Below are 15,300 nucleotides of genomic sequence, written 5' to 3'. Positions count from 1 at the left end.
CCTTTTGTTTCAGTGGGCAGTACGACAATGGAATCAGTTACATAGGGAGGTTGTGGGCTCTCCCACACTAGAGGCCTTCAAGAGGCAGCTGGACAACCATCTGTCAGGGATGCTTTAGGGTGGATTCCTGCATTGAGCAGGGGGTTGGACTCGATGGCCTTGTAGGCCCCTTCCAACTCTGCTATTCTATGATTCTATGGTTCTACAGCTAAACTTCCTCTGGAGTCTCAGCTATTCATTCGTAGTCTTTTCTTCTTCTTCTTCTTTTCCGGGAAAGGGGGGGGGGGGAATGACTCTTATTTTTTCTTTGGAGGAATGCTTTCAAAATGTCCTTGTCTTTGATTCCATGGGGTACCTCTGGGGGATTTCTCCTAAGGATCAAAGAAGCCAGTTCAGAAGTTCAGGTTACTGAGTGAACTTCTTTGCTGCGTGATGTCCAAACCATGAACTTCCCTTTGGGCGTACAAAGACAGCCAACGTTATCTGAGGGCACAGGGGATGAAATAACATGTCTTGTGTGATTTGGCTCAGGATGGGAGGCCCTTACCCATGCCAGGGGCAATCCGGAGAGATAAGGGAAGGATTATCAAGGAGATCTCAGCATCCTTTCAGGCCCTTGTCTGAATGATCCTCCTGATGTTTACATACTGGGACAAGAGCAACTCCCCAGCTAAAACAATGACTAACCAGCTTTAATGTTTACAGGCAATTCCATGCAGAGTTCTTAGTACACCCCCAACAAAAAAAATACCCCTCTGGACTGATAAGCACTGAGAAAGGAACAAAAAAGAAAGCCCTGGGGATTTGGGCTCCAACGCCAGAAATGCTCAGCATTTTAAGAACATCACAGTAGGGTTGAATTGGATGGGTTTTTCGTCAAACTGCTTTGCGCATGTATTAGACAGAAGTTTCTAAAATGGATCAGATGAATTGGGAAAGGGGAATGAAAGTTCTGTGCAGTACACCCAGCTCTTCAAGGGAGACTTTTGTGTAATGGCTCCCACGTTGGCTATGGGGCCTTCTGTAAGTGTCTGATGTGGATGTCTTCTGGAGACTTGAAGCATATGCATTTGTGGAATGCTGACTTGGCATGTCTTTAAAAGAAACTGCCTGCGTCAAGGATTCATATTACAGCTAGTGGATCTGGGAGCCAGGAATACAGCTCCTTCTCTCCCTTGCAGTTTTAAAATATCCGGTCAAGGGAAAGTGATGGAGCCTTTGTGATCATTTGTGATCATTTGTGGGTGGGTGTGGGGGAGATAAGCCTCGTGTGACGTAGAGCGGTAAAGCAGCAGTTTCTGCAGCTGAAACTCTCCCCACGGCCTGAGTTCAATCCCAGCGGAAGCTGGTTTCAGGCAGCCGGCTCAGGTCGACTCAGCCTTCCATCCTCCCGAGGTCGGTAAAATGAGTACCCAGCTAGCTGGGGGAAAGGTAATCACGGCCGGGGAAGGCAACGGCAAACCACCCCGCACCCCGCTATAAGGCCTGCCAAGAAAACGTCAGCGAAAGCTGGCGTCCCTCCAAGAGTCAGTAATGACTCAGTGCTTGCACGAGAGGAGGTGGGGGAGATAGAAGGCATTGCTTTGCCGTGGGTTGTGGAGAACAGGTGGGACCACAGGGACGCAAAACTCTACACATGGTGTCAATCGCTTGCCCATGCCAGTCTTCCCGCACCTCATGAGAGGACTCCATTGCTGAAACATATGGCATAAAGGAAATGGGGGATTCCCTTAATGTCCAGACACTAAAGTGCATATTAAGGCACATCTTGTAAATATGTACAGAAGGAAACTTTGATCTGCTTAGTTGCTCTTCAGCCACTGGACTGCCAGAATTGGAGCAGAGGTCTAAGTGGGCTTTCTTATCATATTTAGGCTGTAACCATCAAGAGGACATCAGCTTTTGCCTGTGATGGTTTATCTGCAATTAAATGGGGTGTTGTACGACCAGCTCAGCATGTCCTTAATCTCCACCAAGTGAATACAGAAGACCATTTTCTAACTTGCATCTGTGCATAAGCAACCATGTGACAATCTGGTTCTACTCTTCAGAGGAGGACAACCAGGATGATCAGGGGTCTGGAAACAAAGCCCTATGAAGAGAGACTGAAAGAACTGGGTATGTTTATCCTGGAGAAGAGAAGATTGAGGGGAGACATGAGAGAACTCTTCAAATACTTAAAAGGTTGTCACACAGAGGAAGGCCAGGATCTCTTCTCGATCCTCCCAGAGTGCAGGACACGGAATAACGGGCTCAAGTTACAGGAAGCCAGATTCCAGCTGGACATCAGGAAAAACATCCTGACTGTTAGAGCAGTACGACAATGGAATCAGTGACCTAGGGAGGTTGTGGGCTCTCCCACACTAAGGGCCTTCAAGAGGCAGCTGGACAACCATCTGTCAGGGATGCTTTAGGCTGGATTCCTGCATTGAGCAGGGGGTTGGACTCGATGGCCTTGTAGGTCCCTTCCAACTCTGCTATTCTATGATTCTATGATACTCCTCTCAAAATAGAAATACTAGATTGGAAGTAAGTGATGTGGTACCAGTGTGTGTGTGTGTTTTCATGAACACATTTTCTCACCAGCAGCTGGAATTGCTGTGGAATAGATTTCTTTTGGTGCTGAAAACTCTGTGTTCAAAGGTGTTGTTAAGTGTTTGGGAGCTCAGATGCCACTTCTGCCCTGAGTAGTAATAATAATAATAATAATAATAATAATAATAATAATAATAATGCACAAAATTCCCAGGAAATCTGCAGACTGGCCTGACTTGATGCAGATTGAGTTGGGTGCCATAGCAAGAAATGGAATAAAGTCCAGGGCTGCCAAGGCTAGGTAACCCCATTGGCCTCCACCCCCCCCCCCCCCCCAGACAGATTTCTTTGACATCCTTGATCCTCAGGCACATCTAATATAGCACATAAAAGATAATGCTGTTGTCAATGTATGGATGCTCTGCTTCATCTCCTTCTACCGTTTGTTGGATAGATGGTGGGCCCATATGAAGGACCTTCTCCACATTGGAGCCAATAAAGGTTGAAGCTGAAAAGCCCCTGTGAACGCCAGAAAAATTAAAGTGCGGTTGGTTAACAGAGGAATCAGAAGATGATTCAAGGTGAACAACGTCACATACCAGTAGTACCGGTCACGGTGGAGGGCTTGCTCTTGTGTCTGCCTTTCTCTGCCACAAGGTTGATGTTGTACTCTATTCCGGCATCTAGTGATCTGAGGATGTGAGACGTGCTATCCGCAGGAATCTCAATTTCATTCTTCCTCCCTGATGGCATCACGTAAGTAAGGCGGTAGCGATCTATTTTGGCCAGGGGTCGTTTCCAGCGCAAGGTGAGCGTCGTTTCGGTAGGACCAGTGACCTCCAAGTCCCTGGGACTATCCAGATCTGTGTGGGAGAAGAATTAGCTAACAGTCAGATCCCATCACTCGGTTCAGTGGTGGGCACGTGGCGGTCCAAAACATGCCCATTGCCAATCATTGATTGGCCATTACTTTCAAATGAATAAAAAGCAGCCAATCTCCTCTTCAGGGCTGGCTTCAAGAGGGAGGGAAAGCATCCAGAGAGACCTGTCCTACTGGTGGATTAACTTCTGGGTTTCTCTCTCCATTCCATGACAGGCAGAATGCCCACGAGAAAATATGCTGATATAAAGGGAAGGGGCATTGTACGCGATGAACTTGCATCGCGTACACAGCTAATTGTGAGCCAATCCAGTTTGAGTTCCAGGTAGCTTGCATTTCTAGAAGACCTCTTAGTGCTGGCATGTTTCTTAAATTACCCACCACTTGCCCCAGCTATCGAGATTGTGAATGTTCACTGCCTTGGCGCCAAAAACAGTAGCGCACTGCCTGAGGAATGTGCAGAGTGTCCAGTGAAAACAAGGCGCTTTTCAATAGGTCTGCCTAAAACAGGGGGGTGAGGGCTGCCTTTTCTCAGGGGTAATCTGTCAGAGGTTGCATGATGGCAGTGTCCAAGGCTAAAATGGGGAGAGGCCACCCAACTTTCTCTCTCTCTCTCTCTCTCTTCTGAAAGTGGGCCAAAGGCCAGACAGAGCCCTATAGCTGCAGGTTGCCCACCCTGATCAGCCTCTTTGGAAACTGTTACCATATTAATGGGACACCAACTGTATACTCAAGTACTGGTTTTAGGCACATGGTGGTAGTCATTGTTTAAAATCTCACTGTTTTGTCAGCCTTTTCAAGAAAGCCTCATGAGAAAACAAAGCCCTACGAGCAGTCACGGGAAGAACTTGGCTTGTTTAGCCTGGAGAAGAGAAGATTGAGGGGAGTCATGATAGCACTCTTCAAAGACTTGAAAAGCTGTCACACAGAGGAGGGCCAGGATTTCTTCTTGAACATCAGGGCATGGAATAATGGGCTCAAGTTACAGGAAACCAGATTCCGGCTGGACAGCAGTAGGACAATGGAACCAATGACCTAGGGAGGTGGTGGGCTCTCCCACACTAGAGGCCTTCAAGAGGCAGCTGGACAGCCATCGGTCGGGGATGCCTGAAGGTGGATTCCTGCATTGAGCAAGGGGTTGGACTCGATGGCCTTGTAGGCCCCTTTCCAATACTATTCTATGATTCTATGAAAACGTCTCTGGGATTGGCTACCTATTACCAGCCTTTCCTTGCTGCCTTTCCTTATTATTCTAGTGAGTTCATAATGGAGACCATAGAGACCAGGCTATGGGTGATACATGAATCCAGATCTGAATAGGAACCCTGACTTCAGTATCTTAAGCTGGAAGGCAAGCTGTAGGCCAGATTCCTAGTATTTATACCAGGCCTGACCAGTCCAAAGGCTTCATACTGCCAGCCAATCACAGGGGGCAAGGTTGCATGCCACTGTCCCTTTTTGTATCTGAAGAAGGCTGTGAAGCTTGACTATAGTACACATGCAGCCCACGGTGGCTCACTAGGCCAGGTTCTATAAAGTTCCTGGTTTAAACTCTGAAGTCCTTGACCAAAGATTCTTCCCCTTCTTGTAATGAAAAGGTGACTTTTCCTTACCTGTTCCAGCATTAATGGTGGCCGGTGCGCTCTCTCTGTCCTCCTTCACAGCTGTCACACCAATGCCATATTCTGTCCCAGGCCTCAAACCTGAACAACAACAACACGAACAACCAGTTATTCATGTCATCACGTAGGGAGAGATGAATCTGTAAAATTTCACATTCTCATTTTCCCACTCTTATTTGTGTTTGGTTCATCCTTCAGTTTGTCCTGAACGTTGAGATTTCTAAGTTGACATGAAAATCCAGAAGCATATTTGTGCACATTTCATCTAACGCTTGCATTTTGGTCCACAATTCCCTCTAATGTTAACTTTTTTGTGTGTGCAAGCAATGTGTCTAATACAATGCATTCTTGAACATTATTTCCCCTGATTTTTTTGTACCCAGTTTTGATTAGGCGAACTTCACCATGAAATGCGGAGAAGACCAAATTTTGATGGATCACTGAGTTTGGGTTCATGTATTAATAGAGAAGGGCACATTTAGGTATGTTTCTGAGCCAGACTAATTGATCCTCCCTCTGAACAGTCACTTAAGAACATCAGAAGAGCCCTGCTGGATCAGACTGAGGGTCCATCTAGTCCAGCACTCTGTTCACACAGTGGACAACCAGCTGTCAACAAGGGACCAACGCTGTAATAAATTTGATTGGTTGATTCATTGAACCAGGGACCAACAAGCAAGACACAATTGCAACAGCAGCCTCCCACCCATGTTCCCCAGCAACTGGTATATATAGCTTTATGGGCTCCACAATTCAAGAAGGACGCAGACAAGCTGGAGCGTGTTCAGAGGAGGGCAACCAGGATGATCAGGGGTCTGGAAACAAAGCCCTATGAAGAGAGACTGAAAGAACTGGGCACGTTTAGTCTGGAGAAGAGAAGATGGAGGGGAGACATGAGAGCACTCTTCAAATACTTCAAAGGTTGTCACACAGAGGAGGGCCAGGATCTCTTCTCCATCCTCCCAGAGTGCAGGACATGGAATAACAGGCTCAAGTTAAAGGAAGCCAGATTCCAGCTGGACATCAGGAAAAACTTCCTGACTGTTAAAGCAGTACGACAATGGAATCAGTGACCTAGGGAGGTTGTGGGCTCTCCCACACTAGGGGCATTCAAGAGGCAGCTGGACAACCATCTGTCAGGGATGCTTTAGGGTGGATTCCTGCATTGAGCAGGGGGTTGGACTCGATGGCCTTGAAGGCCCCTTCCAACTCTGCTATTCTATGATTCTATGAATGGAGGCATCACACAAGCATTAGGACTAGTAGCCATTGATAGCTTTCTCCTCCTGATTAAAGAAATACCAGTAAATCATTTGTGTTTTAATTATTGATTAATATTTATAAAGATTTGGTTCAACAGTAACTTTGTGATCTTGCAGCAGTTTTACCTGTGAGTGTAGCTTTGGTTGTGGCTTGGTTGCTTCTGGGGACTGTGAGTTCAGCATGGTCTCCACCCGAAATGGGGGCATACTTGATCCTATACATTTCAGGGGTCGCTTGGCTGTTCTTCCACTCCAGAGTGATAGTGCTATCTGTCTGAGAGAGGCGTTTCAGATTTTTGGGAGCATCCAGATCTAGGCAGAAGGAGAAGGAAGAATGTAATTTCCTTGCTAGCAAACTTTGGGCATGCACATGGATGAGGCTGTCATTTTCTTGTCTGCGTCAATTACAGATGTACTCATTCACAAATTATCTCTGCCCCATTTTTGCATTCCTCTGGCTTTTTTTAATCAAACAAATAAATAGCATTAACATTTGTATTTAAGTTATATGCGCCTCGTGTGGCGCAGAGCAGTAAAGCAGCAGTTTCTGCAGTTCCTCCCCACGGCCTGAGTTCGATCCCAGCGGAAGCTGGTTTCAGGCAGCCGGCTCGGGTCGACTCAGCCTTCCATCCTCCCGAGGTCGGTAAAATGAGTACCCAGTTAGCTGGGCAAAAGGTAATAACGGCCGGGGAAGGCAACGGCAAACCACCCCGCTATAAGGCCTGTCAAGAAAACGTCAGCGAAAGCTGGCGTCCCTCCAAGAGTCAGTAATGACTCAGTGCTTGCACGAGAGGTTCCTTTCCTTTGCTATATTTATATATTCACTTGAATACATATTTTCTCCCAAGCTACACATTTCAACACATACGTTATCCTAAAAACTGCATTTTTTTCAAACACCGTTTGGGACTCTTCTTTTTGAGCCAAGAACTGCATCGCAAAATTTGGGGGAATGTGACCATTATGTTCCGCGCTACACATTAGCCCGGAAAGTGAGGATCAGATTGTTTGCATTGGACTTTGGGAAGAGCAGATTGGGCAAGAATTTTAGGGCAAGGCTCTGGGATAAAGCAATTTTAAAATACTTTCCCTATGAGATGAGTCAACTCAGCTCTATTCAGGATTATTTATTTATACATTAAAACATTTGTATCCCGCCCTGTTATCACTGGGATCTCAGTAATTATGAGCCATTTCTTCACCATGGCAGAATACTTTTCAAAGCAAGGCATCAGAGTTGGGATACTTAAAGTGGTGCCTACTGGCACCAATAAGAACATAAGGAAAGCCATGCTGGATCAGACCTTATTTATTTATGTATTTATTAATTACATTTCTATAGCACCCAATAGCCGGAGCTCTCTGGGCGGTTCACAAAAATTAAAACCATTCAAAGTATAAAACAACAGTATAAAACCATACTATAAAATACAATATAAAAGCTCAACCGGATAAAAACAGCAGCAATGCAAAATTACAAATTTAAAACACCAAGTTAAAATTTATTTATAGACTGTTAAAATGCTGGGAGAATAAAAAGGTCTTCACCTGGCGTTTAAAAGCATGTAATGTAGGTGCCAAGCGAACCTCCTTCGGGAGCTCATTCCACAGCTGGGGTGCCACAGCAGAAAAGGCCCTGCTCCTGGTAGCCACCTGCCTCACTTCCTTTGGCAGGGGCTCGCGGAGAAGGACCCCTGAGGATGACCTTAGGGTCCAGGCATGTACATACGGGAGGAGGCGTTCCTTCAGATAACCTGGCCCCAAGCCGTTTAGGGCTTTAAATGTTAATACCAGCACTTTGAATCGGGCCCGGACCTGGTCTGGCAGCCAATGAAGCTGGAAAAGGACTGGCGTGATGTGGTCTCATTGGCCAGTCCCTGTTAGTAACCATGCTGCCCTGTTTTGTACCAATTGAAGTTTCTGGACCGTTTTCAAAGGCCCTTTCTCCTTCTTCTAGGGGCCTCCCAGAAAAATGGGGGCAAAGCCAGCTGTATTCTGATTGGCTTGAGAGAAGACAAAAACATCAGAAGAGCCCTGCTGGATCAGACCAAAGGTCCATCTAGTCCAGCACTCTGTTCACACAGTGGTCAACCAGCCATTGGCCAGGACACGGTAGAACAGCACCATCCTACCCATGTTCCCCAGAAACTGATGTATAAATGCTCACTGCCTTTGCTACTGGAGGTAGCATGGAGGCGTCAAAATTGCAGTACGTCTGACCAATGTCCCTGCAGACACCTCTTTTGGTACCCAAAAGGCTCCCAGCCATTCCGGATATTTTTTAAAATATATATATTAAAAACAAGTTCTCTGTCTATGTTAAACTGTCTTAATTTTTTTAAAAAAAGTTCTGTCTGTGTGTTAAACCAACATCTTGGTTTGTACGCTTCTTCCGTATGGTGCAATGTGTGTTTTGCCTGGTGTGTGTGTCTGTGTGTGTATGTGTTTTCCCTGGGTATTTTGGGGAGTGTCAGTGTTTCTCTGAGCATCAACCATTTGCATTCTGTGAAATGGGTATGAATAGAGGACTTTGCATTGGGGGTTGGGCCCCCCACGTCTGTTTTGTACTCAGTTTCTCTGCCAAATTACTTGTCTCCAAGCCCCATCACGATTCCTTCTATGAAATGGGCACTGAAGCCAGCAACCTGCGAGTTCAAGAAGTGGTTTTGCATTTTTGATCTCAGACCAGAGCTGTGCCTGGAACTCAGGTTCTTGGGCAAGTTATTTTTTTTTCCTTTTAGCCTCAGCACTTTGCCTTCAGGGGAATTGGCATTTTGTGGCTGGCCACACCTACAATCATAGAATTGTGGAGTTGGAAGAGACCGCAAGGGTCATCCAGTCCAACTCTCTGCATTGTGCAGGAAAACCAATTCAACCATCCATGAGAGGTGGCTGTCCAGAGGGCTCCTTCACAAATCTTTGTGAGTGCTGCTGCCCCCTCAACAACACGCTGGTGTGACTGAGGTATGTTGGAAGCACTCTAAGATAAGTCTGCAGTTCATGTGGGGCAACAATGAGGCCCCAAAAGCATAGCCGGTAAAGTGAACGTGAACCCCAGAAATCTCTGCATTGTGCCAAAGTGTTTGTTGGCCAAATAAGTCAACATAGAAAGGGCTCTCTGAAGGTTGAAAGTTTGGGAGTCAGTGGATTGGAGCAGAGCAGAAGGAAACTAGAAAGTATGAGAAATTCTTAGCCTGGAAAAGAGAAGATTGAGGGGAGACATGATAGAACTCTTCAAATACTTGAAAGGTTGTCATACAGAGGAGGGCCAGGATCTCTTTTCGATCCTCCCAGAGTGCAGGACACAGAATAACGGGCTCAAGTGACAGGAAGCCAGATTCCAGCTGGACATCAGGAAAAATGTCCTGACTGTTAGAGCAGTACGACAATGGAACCAATGACGTAGGGGGGTTGTGGGCTCTCCCATCGTAGAGGCCTTCAAGAGGCAGCTGGACAACCATCTGTCAGGTATGCTTTGGGGTGGATTCCTGCACTGAGTAGGGGGTTGGACTCGATGGCCTTATAGCCCACTTCCAACTCTACTATTCTACGATTCTATGATTCTTACCTGTGATGAAGGATTCTGTCATGGGATCGCTTTCCATATCTCTACGTCGGGAGATTAGTGTCACCTCATACTCTGTGTCTGGCTTCAGATTGCCAATGGAGTACTGGCTTTCATCCTCCGAGAGGTCAATGGATGTCCGGTCCCCTGGGGCATCCTTGGGTCCAAAGGTCAACTCAACGCCATCAATCTCAGCCAAGGGTTTGAACCATGTGATCAGTGCTGTGGTGTCTGTAACATCCTTTGCCTCAATCTGGCTGGGGGCATCGAGCCCTGGTGCGGAAGAAAAGGACAAGGCAGGAATTGAAAATATTTGGATACAACAAGCCACATTATTTATTTATTTTATTCATTTACAATATGTATATACCGCTCCACATTGAAAATTTTGGAGTGGTGTACAAGATAAAATAAAAACAGAATAAACTACTTTAAGGTAGAGTTTAAAAGAAACAAAATGTACAGTGAACCATGGCTGGTCATTAAGGAAAGGCTTCCAGGAATAATGACATTTTCAGGAGGTGCTGAAAGGAATACAAAGTTGGTGCCTGCCTGACCTCCAGAGGAATTCCATAGGAGTGGGGCCACCACGCTGAAGGCTCTTCCCTTGGTGGACTCCAATCGGAGGTTAGGTCTATGTGGAACCACCAAGAGAATGGGTCTATGTGGAACCACCAGGAGAATGGGTCTATGTGGAACCACCAGGAGAATGGGTCTATGTGGAACCACCAGGAGGATGGGTCTATGTGGAACCATATTATCAACAGGGATCTTGAAGGGTGTTAAATTCACATTGAACAGATTAGCGACATTCATCTGAGGGGGTGTGGGTCCTCAAACCTTGACCTGAAACCGGTCTTCCTTTGTGTTTACCAAGCATTTGTACCTTCTCCTTATTAAACGCCAATGAAGTCATTGAGTACAATATCAAAGTTTGTAGAATGTTTTTCACACATTGCCCTATCTGTAAGGTAAGTAGGGAATAGAGAGATAGAGATGGGCAAACTCACCTGAGCCCATCTTTTGCCCCACACACCCACTTCACGAGCTTCTTTGACAGCTCTGCAAGCATCTGATGAGCGCTCAGCTGCTGCCCACACTCATCTGGAGCCTCCACTGTGTGTGACAAGGGAGGCTCTAGAAATCACACAATTTCCCCCACTGTGTACAACGCTCCATTTATGCAAGCATCTTTACAGCCACCATTTACGCAATGGGGGAAATGCTCAATTTCCGGAGTCTCAAATGTTGTGCACAATGGAGGCTTTGGAGGAGGGCGGATGGCTGCCAGTCGCTCAACCCACAGGCTTGCGAACATACTGTGGGTTCGAGGAGTGGAGGCAGGTGAGTCCATCAGACTCCTGGACCCAGTAGGCTGCCTGTGACACCACTATAGTTAGATAAACGAATATTAAAACCCATTTACTGCTCTGGTATTCATAATCACTCTAAAAAAAGCCTCCATCTGGCAGGAAGCTTCCAGGTGACTGTAATAGTTGTCAGTTCTGACAGCCACTGCAGGCACATGAACTATCTTTTCCTTACTCCCCATGATACCCAATGGCTACTTACTTGTTGTCACGACCCTAGAAAGGCCAGGTCCTCTGGTTTGATTCTTCACAACATAGAGAGACACATTATATTGTTGTCCTGGGGCCAAGCCAGGTTGCAGATACGACGTCTGAGGCCTCTTCAGGCTGCTCCTTATTCCCCCATTGTCTTCCTCTTTCTGCAATACAAGGGTCAATCCATTGAAATCTCAAGAATAGAAGCCAGACCTTTCAAGTCACAACGAAGGACGCGGGGATTGAATTCTTCCTTACCATGCTGTTGAAGACAATCTCCCAGCCGCTGAATGGAATGTCCAGGGCGTCCCACTCCACTTCTACTGATGTCTCTTTAACAGATTTGAACTTCAAGCCATCTGGGGCGGGTAAATCTGAGAAGCGCAAGCAGAAAGAAAGAAAAGGCACGAGAGTTATGGTTTCACCATAGATGTGAATAAACTACATTTCTTCACAGGCTTACCGTGATTAGGTAATGGGAGATATGAAGAAGAACACCATATATTCAGAAAGCGGAGGGCATGCTCAAAGAAACAACCATTCAAAGACATGCACACTAGGGCTGTGCATCCCCTCCCCAAACCGGATCAGGTCCCGGTTTGGATCCGGAGTGAGATCCGGAGGTCTGGATCAATATTCGGATGCCATTTCCAGCCTTAGGCCAGGGCTGCAGTTGAAGCAGCCGCCTGGACTGTGGTGGACGATGGACCCAGGGAAGCCCCCCTCCCCAGTTACCTGGCTTTGCCACCATCACCGCAATGACTGTGGCACCAGCGGATGGGCAGCCAGGTAATCTCCCCTTCCCACTTACCTGGCTCTGAAGCTTTGGAATGGTCTGAATCACTTCAGACCATTCCAAACCACTTCGCGTCGATCCGGACCTCCCTCGATCCGCTCCGGAACTGGGCTTCGGAGGTCTGGATCGGCCCGCTCCGCTTCGGATCTGGGGATCCATAACAGATCCAGCACACCCCTAACGCACACATGATTATAATCAACCATGGTGTGGATTAAGGCCAGTGTTGAGTTGACTATTAGCCAATGGTGTGTCTGAGAGGCAGAGGCAATGATAAATCCCATCCAATGCAGCAAAAAAAGAAAAGAAAGATGCTTCTAAACATGTTCAAGAACAGTCTGGCCTTAAGGATAAAGCCCATCAGGGGTTTCCTTTGATCAGCAGTGAACCTTCCCCCATGGTCAGTTCCCCTCCTTCAGAAGTGTAAATGTGCTGGGAAGGGGAGCAAACCGGGTGGCAGGGCTGCTAGGTGCTGAAGTCAATATGAGCCATGCCAAAACATCAGAGATGGTTTCTGCTCAGCTTATATTGGGAGAAGGATTTCTGAAGTGGCCTGATTGCAAATCTGCCAACGGCATTAGTGATAGGGGGAAGAAGCCTGTCGAAAACATTGGGCCTGTTCAGATGACACGCTAAGCCATGGTTAGGCTGCAACCCCTTTTGCAGTAAATGTTTAGTGAGCATGTTTAAAACCATGGTTATGTAGCCACCATCGTTAAGAACGGTGCACATGACATGCTAAGTCATATTAGGCCTGTTCAGATGGCACTTCAGGCTCTGTGGTTAGGGAATCTGTGGTGCTCTGGGGTTAGCACTAACCACAAGCCGTGCTGTCATACACAACAATTTAAGCCATGGTTAGAGCCACTAACCCTGCTGCAGATGGTCCGACTGGGGTTAGTGAGTGAGCAGGGTTTAGCAAAACGCATTGCACAACACATCTTAAATCCTGTTGCTTAACCAAAAGCCTTAACCGGGATTTAAGGTATCTTCTGAACAGGCTCAAAGCACTTACCACCATGGCTTAGCATGTCATCTGAACAGAGTCATGGAAACTAAAAGGGGTGCACTCATGTTCTCCACGTTACAGAAATCATTTTGTCTGTGAACAAGTTTGCCGAGTAATTCTGCTGCCGTTGGTTGTACTCACAAGTGGCGACCCGTGCACTAATTGGGATGCTCTTCTTGTTCTTTAGGATGGCGAAGACACGGATGAAATATTCCACACCAGGCTCCAACTCACGGACGGTGGCCGACGTTTTGTTGCCAGGGACACGGAACTGCATCTCTAAGCCACCAATGCCGGTAGGGATGTAGGTGATAAGGTATTCAGTGACGACGTTTTCATTCTTCCATTTCAAGTTGACCGTCTTATCTGTCACATCTGTAACTGTCAGATCTTTCGGAGGAGATACTGGCAAGAAGATTATTATTATTATTAAAAAGGGTCAACGAAGGATGAGCATTTGTAAAACTGAATCAACTATACCGTATTATGGGCAGAACTGCATGTGCAGCAACATTATGTGAGAGTGAGAGAGCCCTTCTTGGAGGAAATCATTTGGAACACAAATGGGGAATTCTGGTTTTTTGAATTCTGTGGTTGGTCACAGTGAGATTCCAGAGGCACATGGCTGCTCAATGCCAGTTGGCATCTCCTACCCAGCCACCTGAATGCCCCTGGAATGACAATATGGACATATCTACATGGCTGATTTAATGTGGAGCAGCGTAGGGTCATTTGTGACACATTCCGTCATAGCCAATCCGCAGCAATACCACAGATTCCCTTGGGAAGAGGCACATTTTTGCAGGGTCTGTTTTGTTTCCCCTTGATACGGCTGCATTTAGTCAGTTTCCACCACCACCCCTTAACCCGGCCCCCATGCACCTCAGCTGCTGTGTGCCTCATTCCTCCCTCTCCCCCCTCCCCACCACTGTTGTGCTTTTTCACCACTTAATGGTAACTTGTGCAGATACAGGTCAGGTTTCTGTACTTTGCCACTCACTGTAATGTATTCTTCTTTCAATCTCCACCCCTCCAAAGTAAATGAACTGGGTTAAGCTACCCAGCCTCGTGTGGCACAGAGTGGTAAGCAGCAGTTACTGTAGCCGAAACTCTCCCCATGGCCTGAGTTCGATCCCAGCGGAAGCTGGTCCTCAGGCAGCCGGCGCAGGTCGACGCAGCCTTCCATCCTTCCGAGGTCGGTAAAATGAGTACCCAGTTAGCTGGGGGAAAGTTAACCACGACTGGGGAAGGCAATGGCAAACCACCCCACTACGAAGACTGCCAAGAAAACGTCAGCGAAAGCAGGCGTCCCTCTAGGAGTCAGCAATGACTCAAGTGCTTGCACGAGAGGTTCCTTTCCTTTTTTTCTAAGCTACCCAATTTTCTAAAACTGCTAAATCGCTAAGCCTCTAAAGTGCGAAACCTCCACAATCATTAAATTGCAAAATGGCTAACTCTCCATACTGCTGAATTTGCCATACAGCTAAATTGCTCATAGTGTTAAATTGCTATATTATTTATTTATTTATTTATTTCTTACATTTATATCCCACCTTTTTTCCTCCAAGGAACCCAAGGCGGTGTACATAATCCTCCCCCTCCTCTCCATGTTATCCTCACAACAACAACCCTGTGAGGTCGGTCGGGCTGAGAGTTTGTGACAGGCCCAAAGTCACCCAGTGGGTTTCCATGGCTGAGTAGCGAATAGAACCCAGATCTCCCGACTCCCAGTCCAACACCTTAGCCACTACACCACACTGGCTCTCTATAGCACTATATTTCTTTTGCAGCTTCCTTCTCTGTTCTTCCTTTGTACCTTGCACTTTTTACTTTTAGGGGCCTAACAAGTCCTTCCACCTCACCTTCCCTGCTACCATTTTCAATGGCAGTAGCAGCTTTAGCACTTTAGGGATGCAGTGATATACCCTGACTCTGCATGCATGACATTGCTGGATGGTTCCATGGGGACATGAGAGTCTCCTTTCGGTGGAGAAAGACGGGCAAATTCATTGGTTTGGTGGGATGTAGGAAACTTCCAGACGAAATGATCTGCTCCTTTTCTCTGG

General features: G+C 46.8%; 1 protein-coding gene across 5 annotated transcripts in view; it reads right to left on the bottom strand.

Moving 5' to 3' along the window:
* The window catches only part of TNC (tenascin C), a 107,258-nt gene that overhangs the window by 47,283 nt on the left and 44,675 nt on the right, over window positions 1-15,300 (bottom strand). For all 5 annotated transcript variants that reach the window (XM_063144764.1, XM_063144760.1, XM_063144762.1 and 2 more), the window contains 7 exons: window positions 13,376-13,639; window positions 11,688-11,803; window positions 11,437-11,593; window positions 9,868-10,137; window positions 6,426-6,611; window positions 5,029-5,118; window positions 3,135-3,398 (listed from right to left, as the gene is read on the bottom strand). In XM_063144764.1, coding sequence (XP_063000834.1) covers window positions 3,135-3,398; window positions 5,029-5,118; window positions 6,426-6,611; window positions 9,868-10,137; window positions 11,437-11,593; window positions 11,688-11,803; window positions 13,376-13,639 — 1,347 coding nt within the window. The remainder of the gene's footprint in view (window positions 1-3,134; window positions 3,399-5,028; window positions 5,119-6,425; window positions 6,612-9,867; window positions 10,138-11,436; window positions 11,594-11,687; window positions 11,804-13,375; window positions 13,640-15,300) is intronic.

The sequence above is a fragment of the Elgaria multicarinata genome, chromosome 19, assembly GCF_023053635.1.
Source record: "Elgaria multicarinata webbii isolate HBS135686 ecotype San Diego chromosome 19, rElgMul1.1.pri, whole genome shotgun sequence".
NCBI lineage: Eukaryota > Metazoa > Chordata > Lepidosauria > Squamata > Anguidae > Elgaria > Elgaria multicarinata.
Note: the sequence above shows the minus strand (reverse complement) of the source record. Positions and strands in the feature narration are given on the sequence as shown.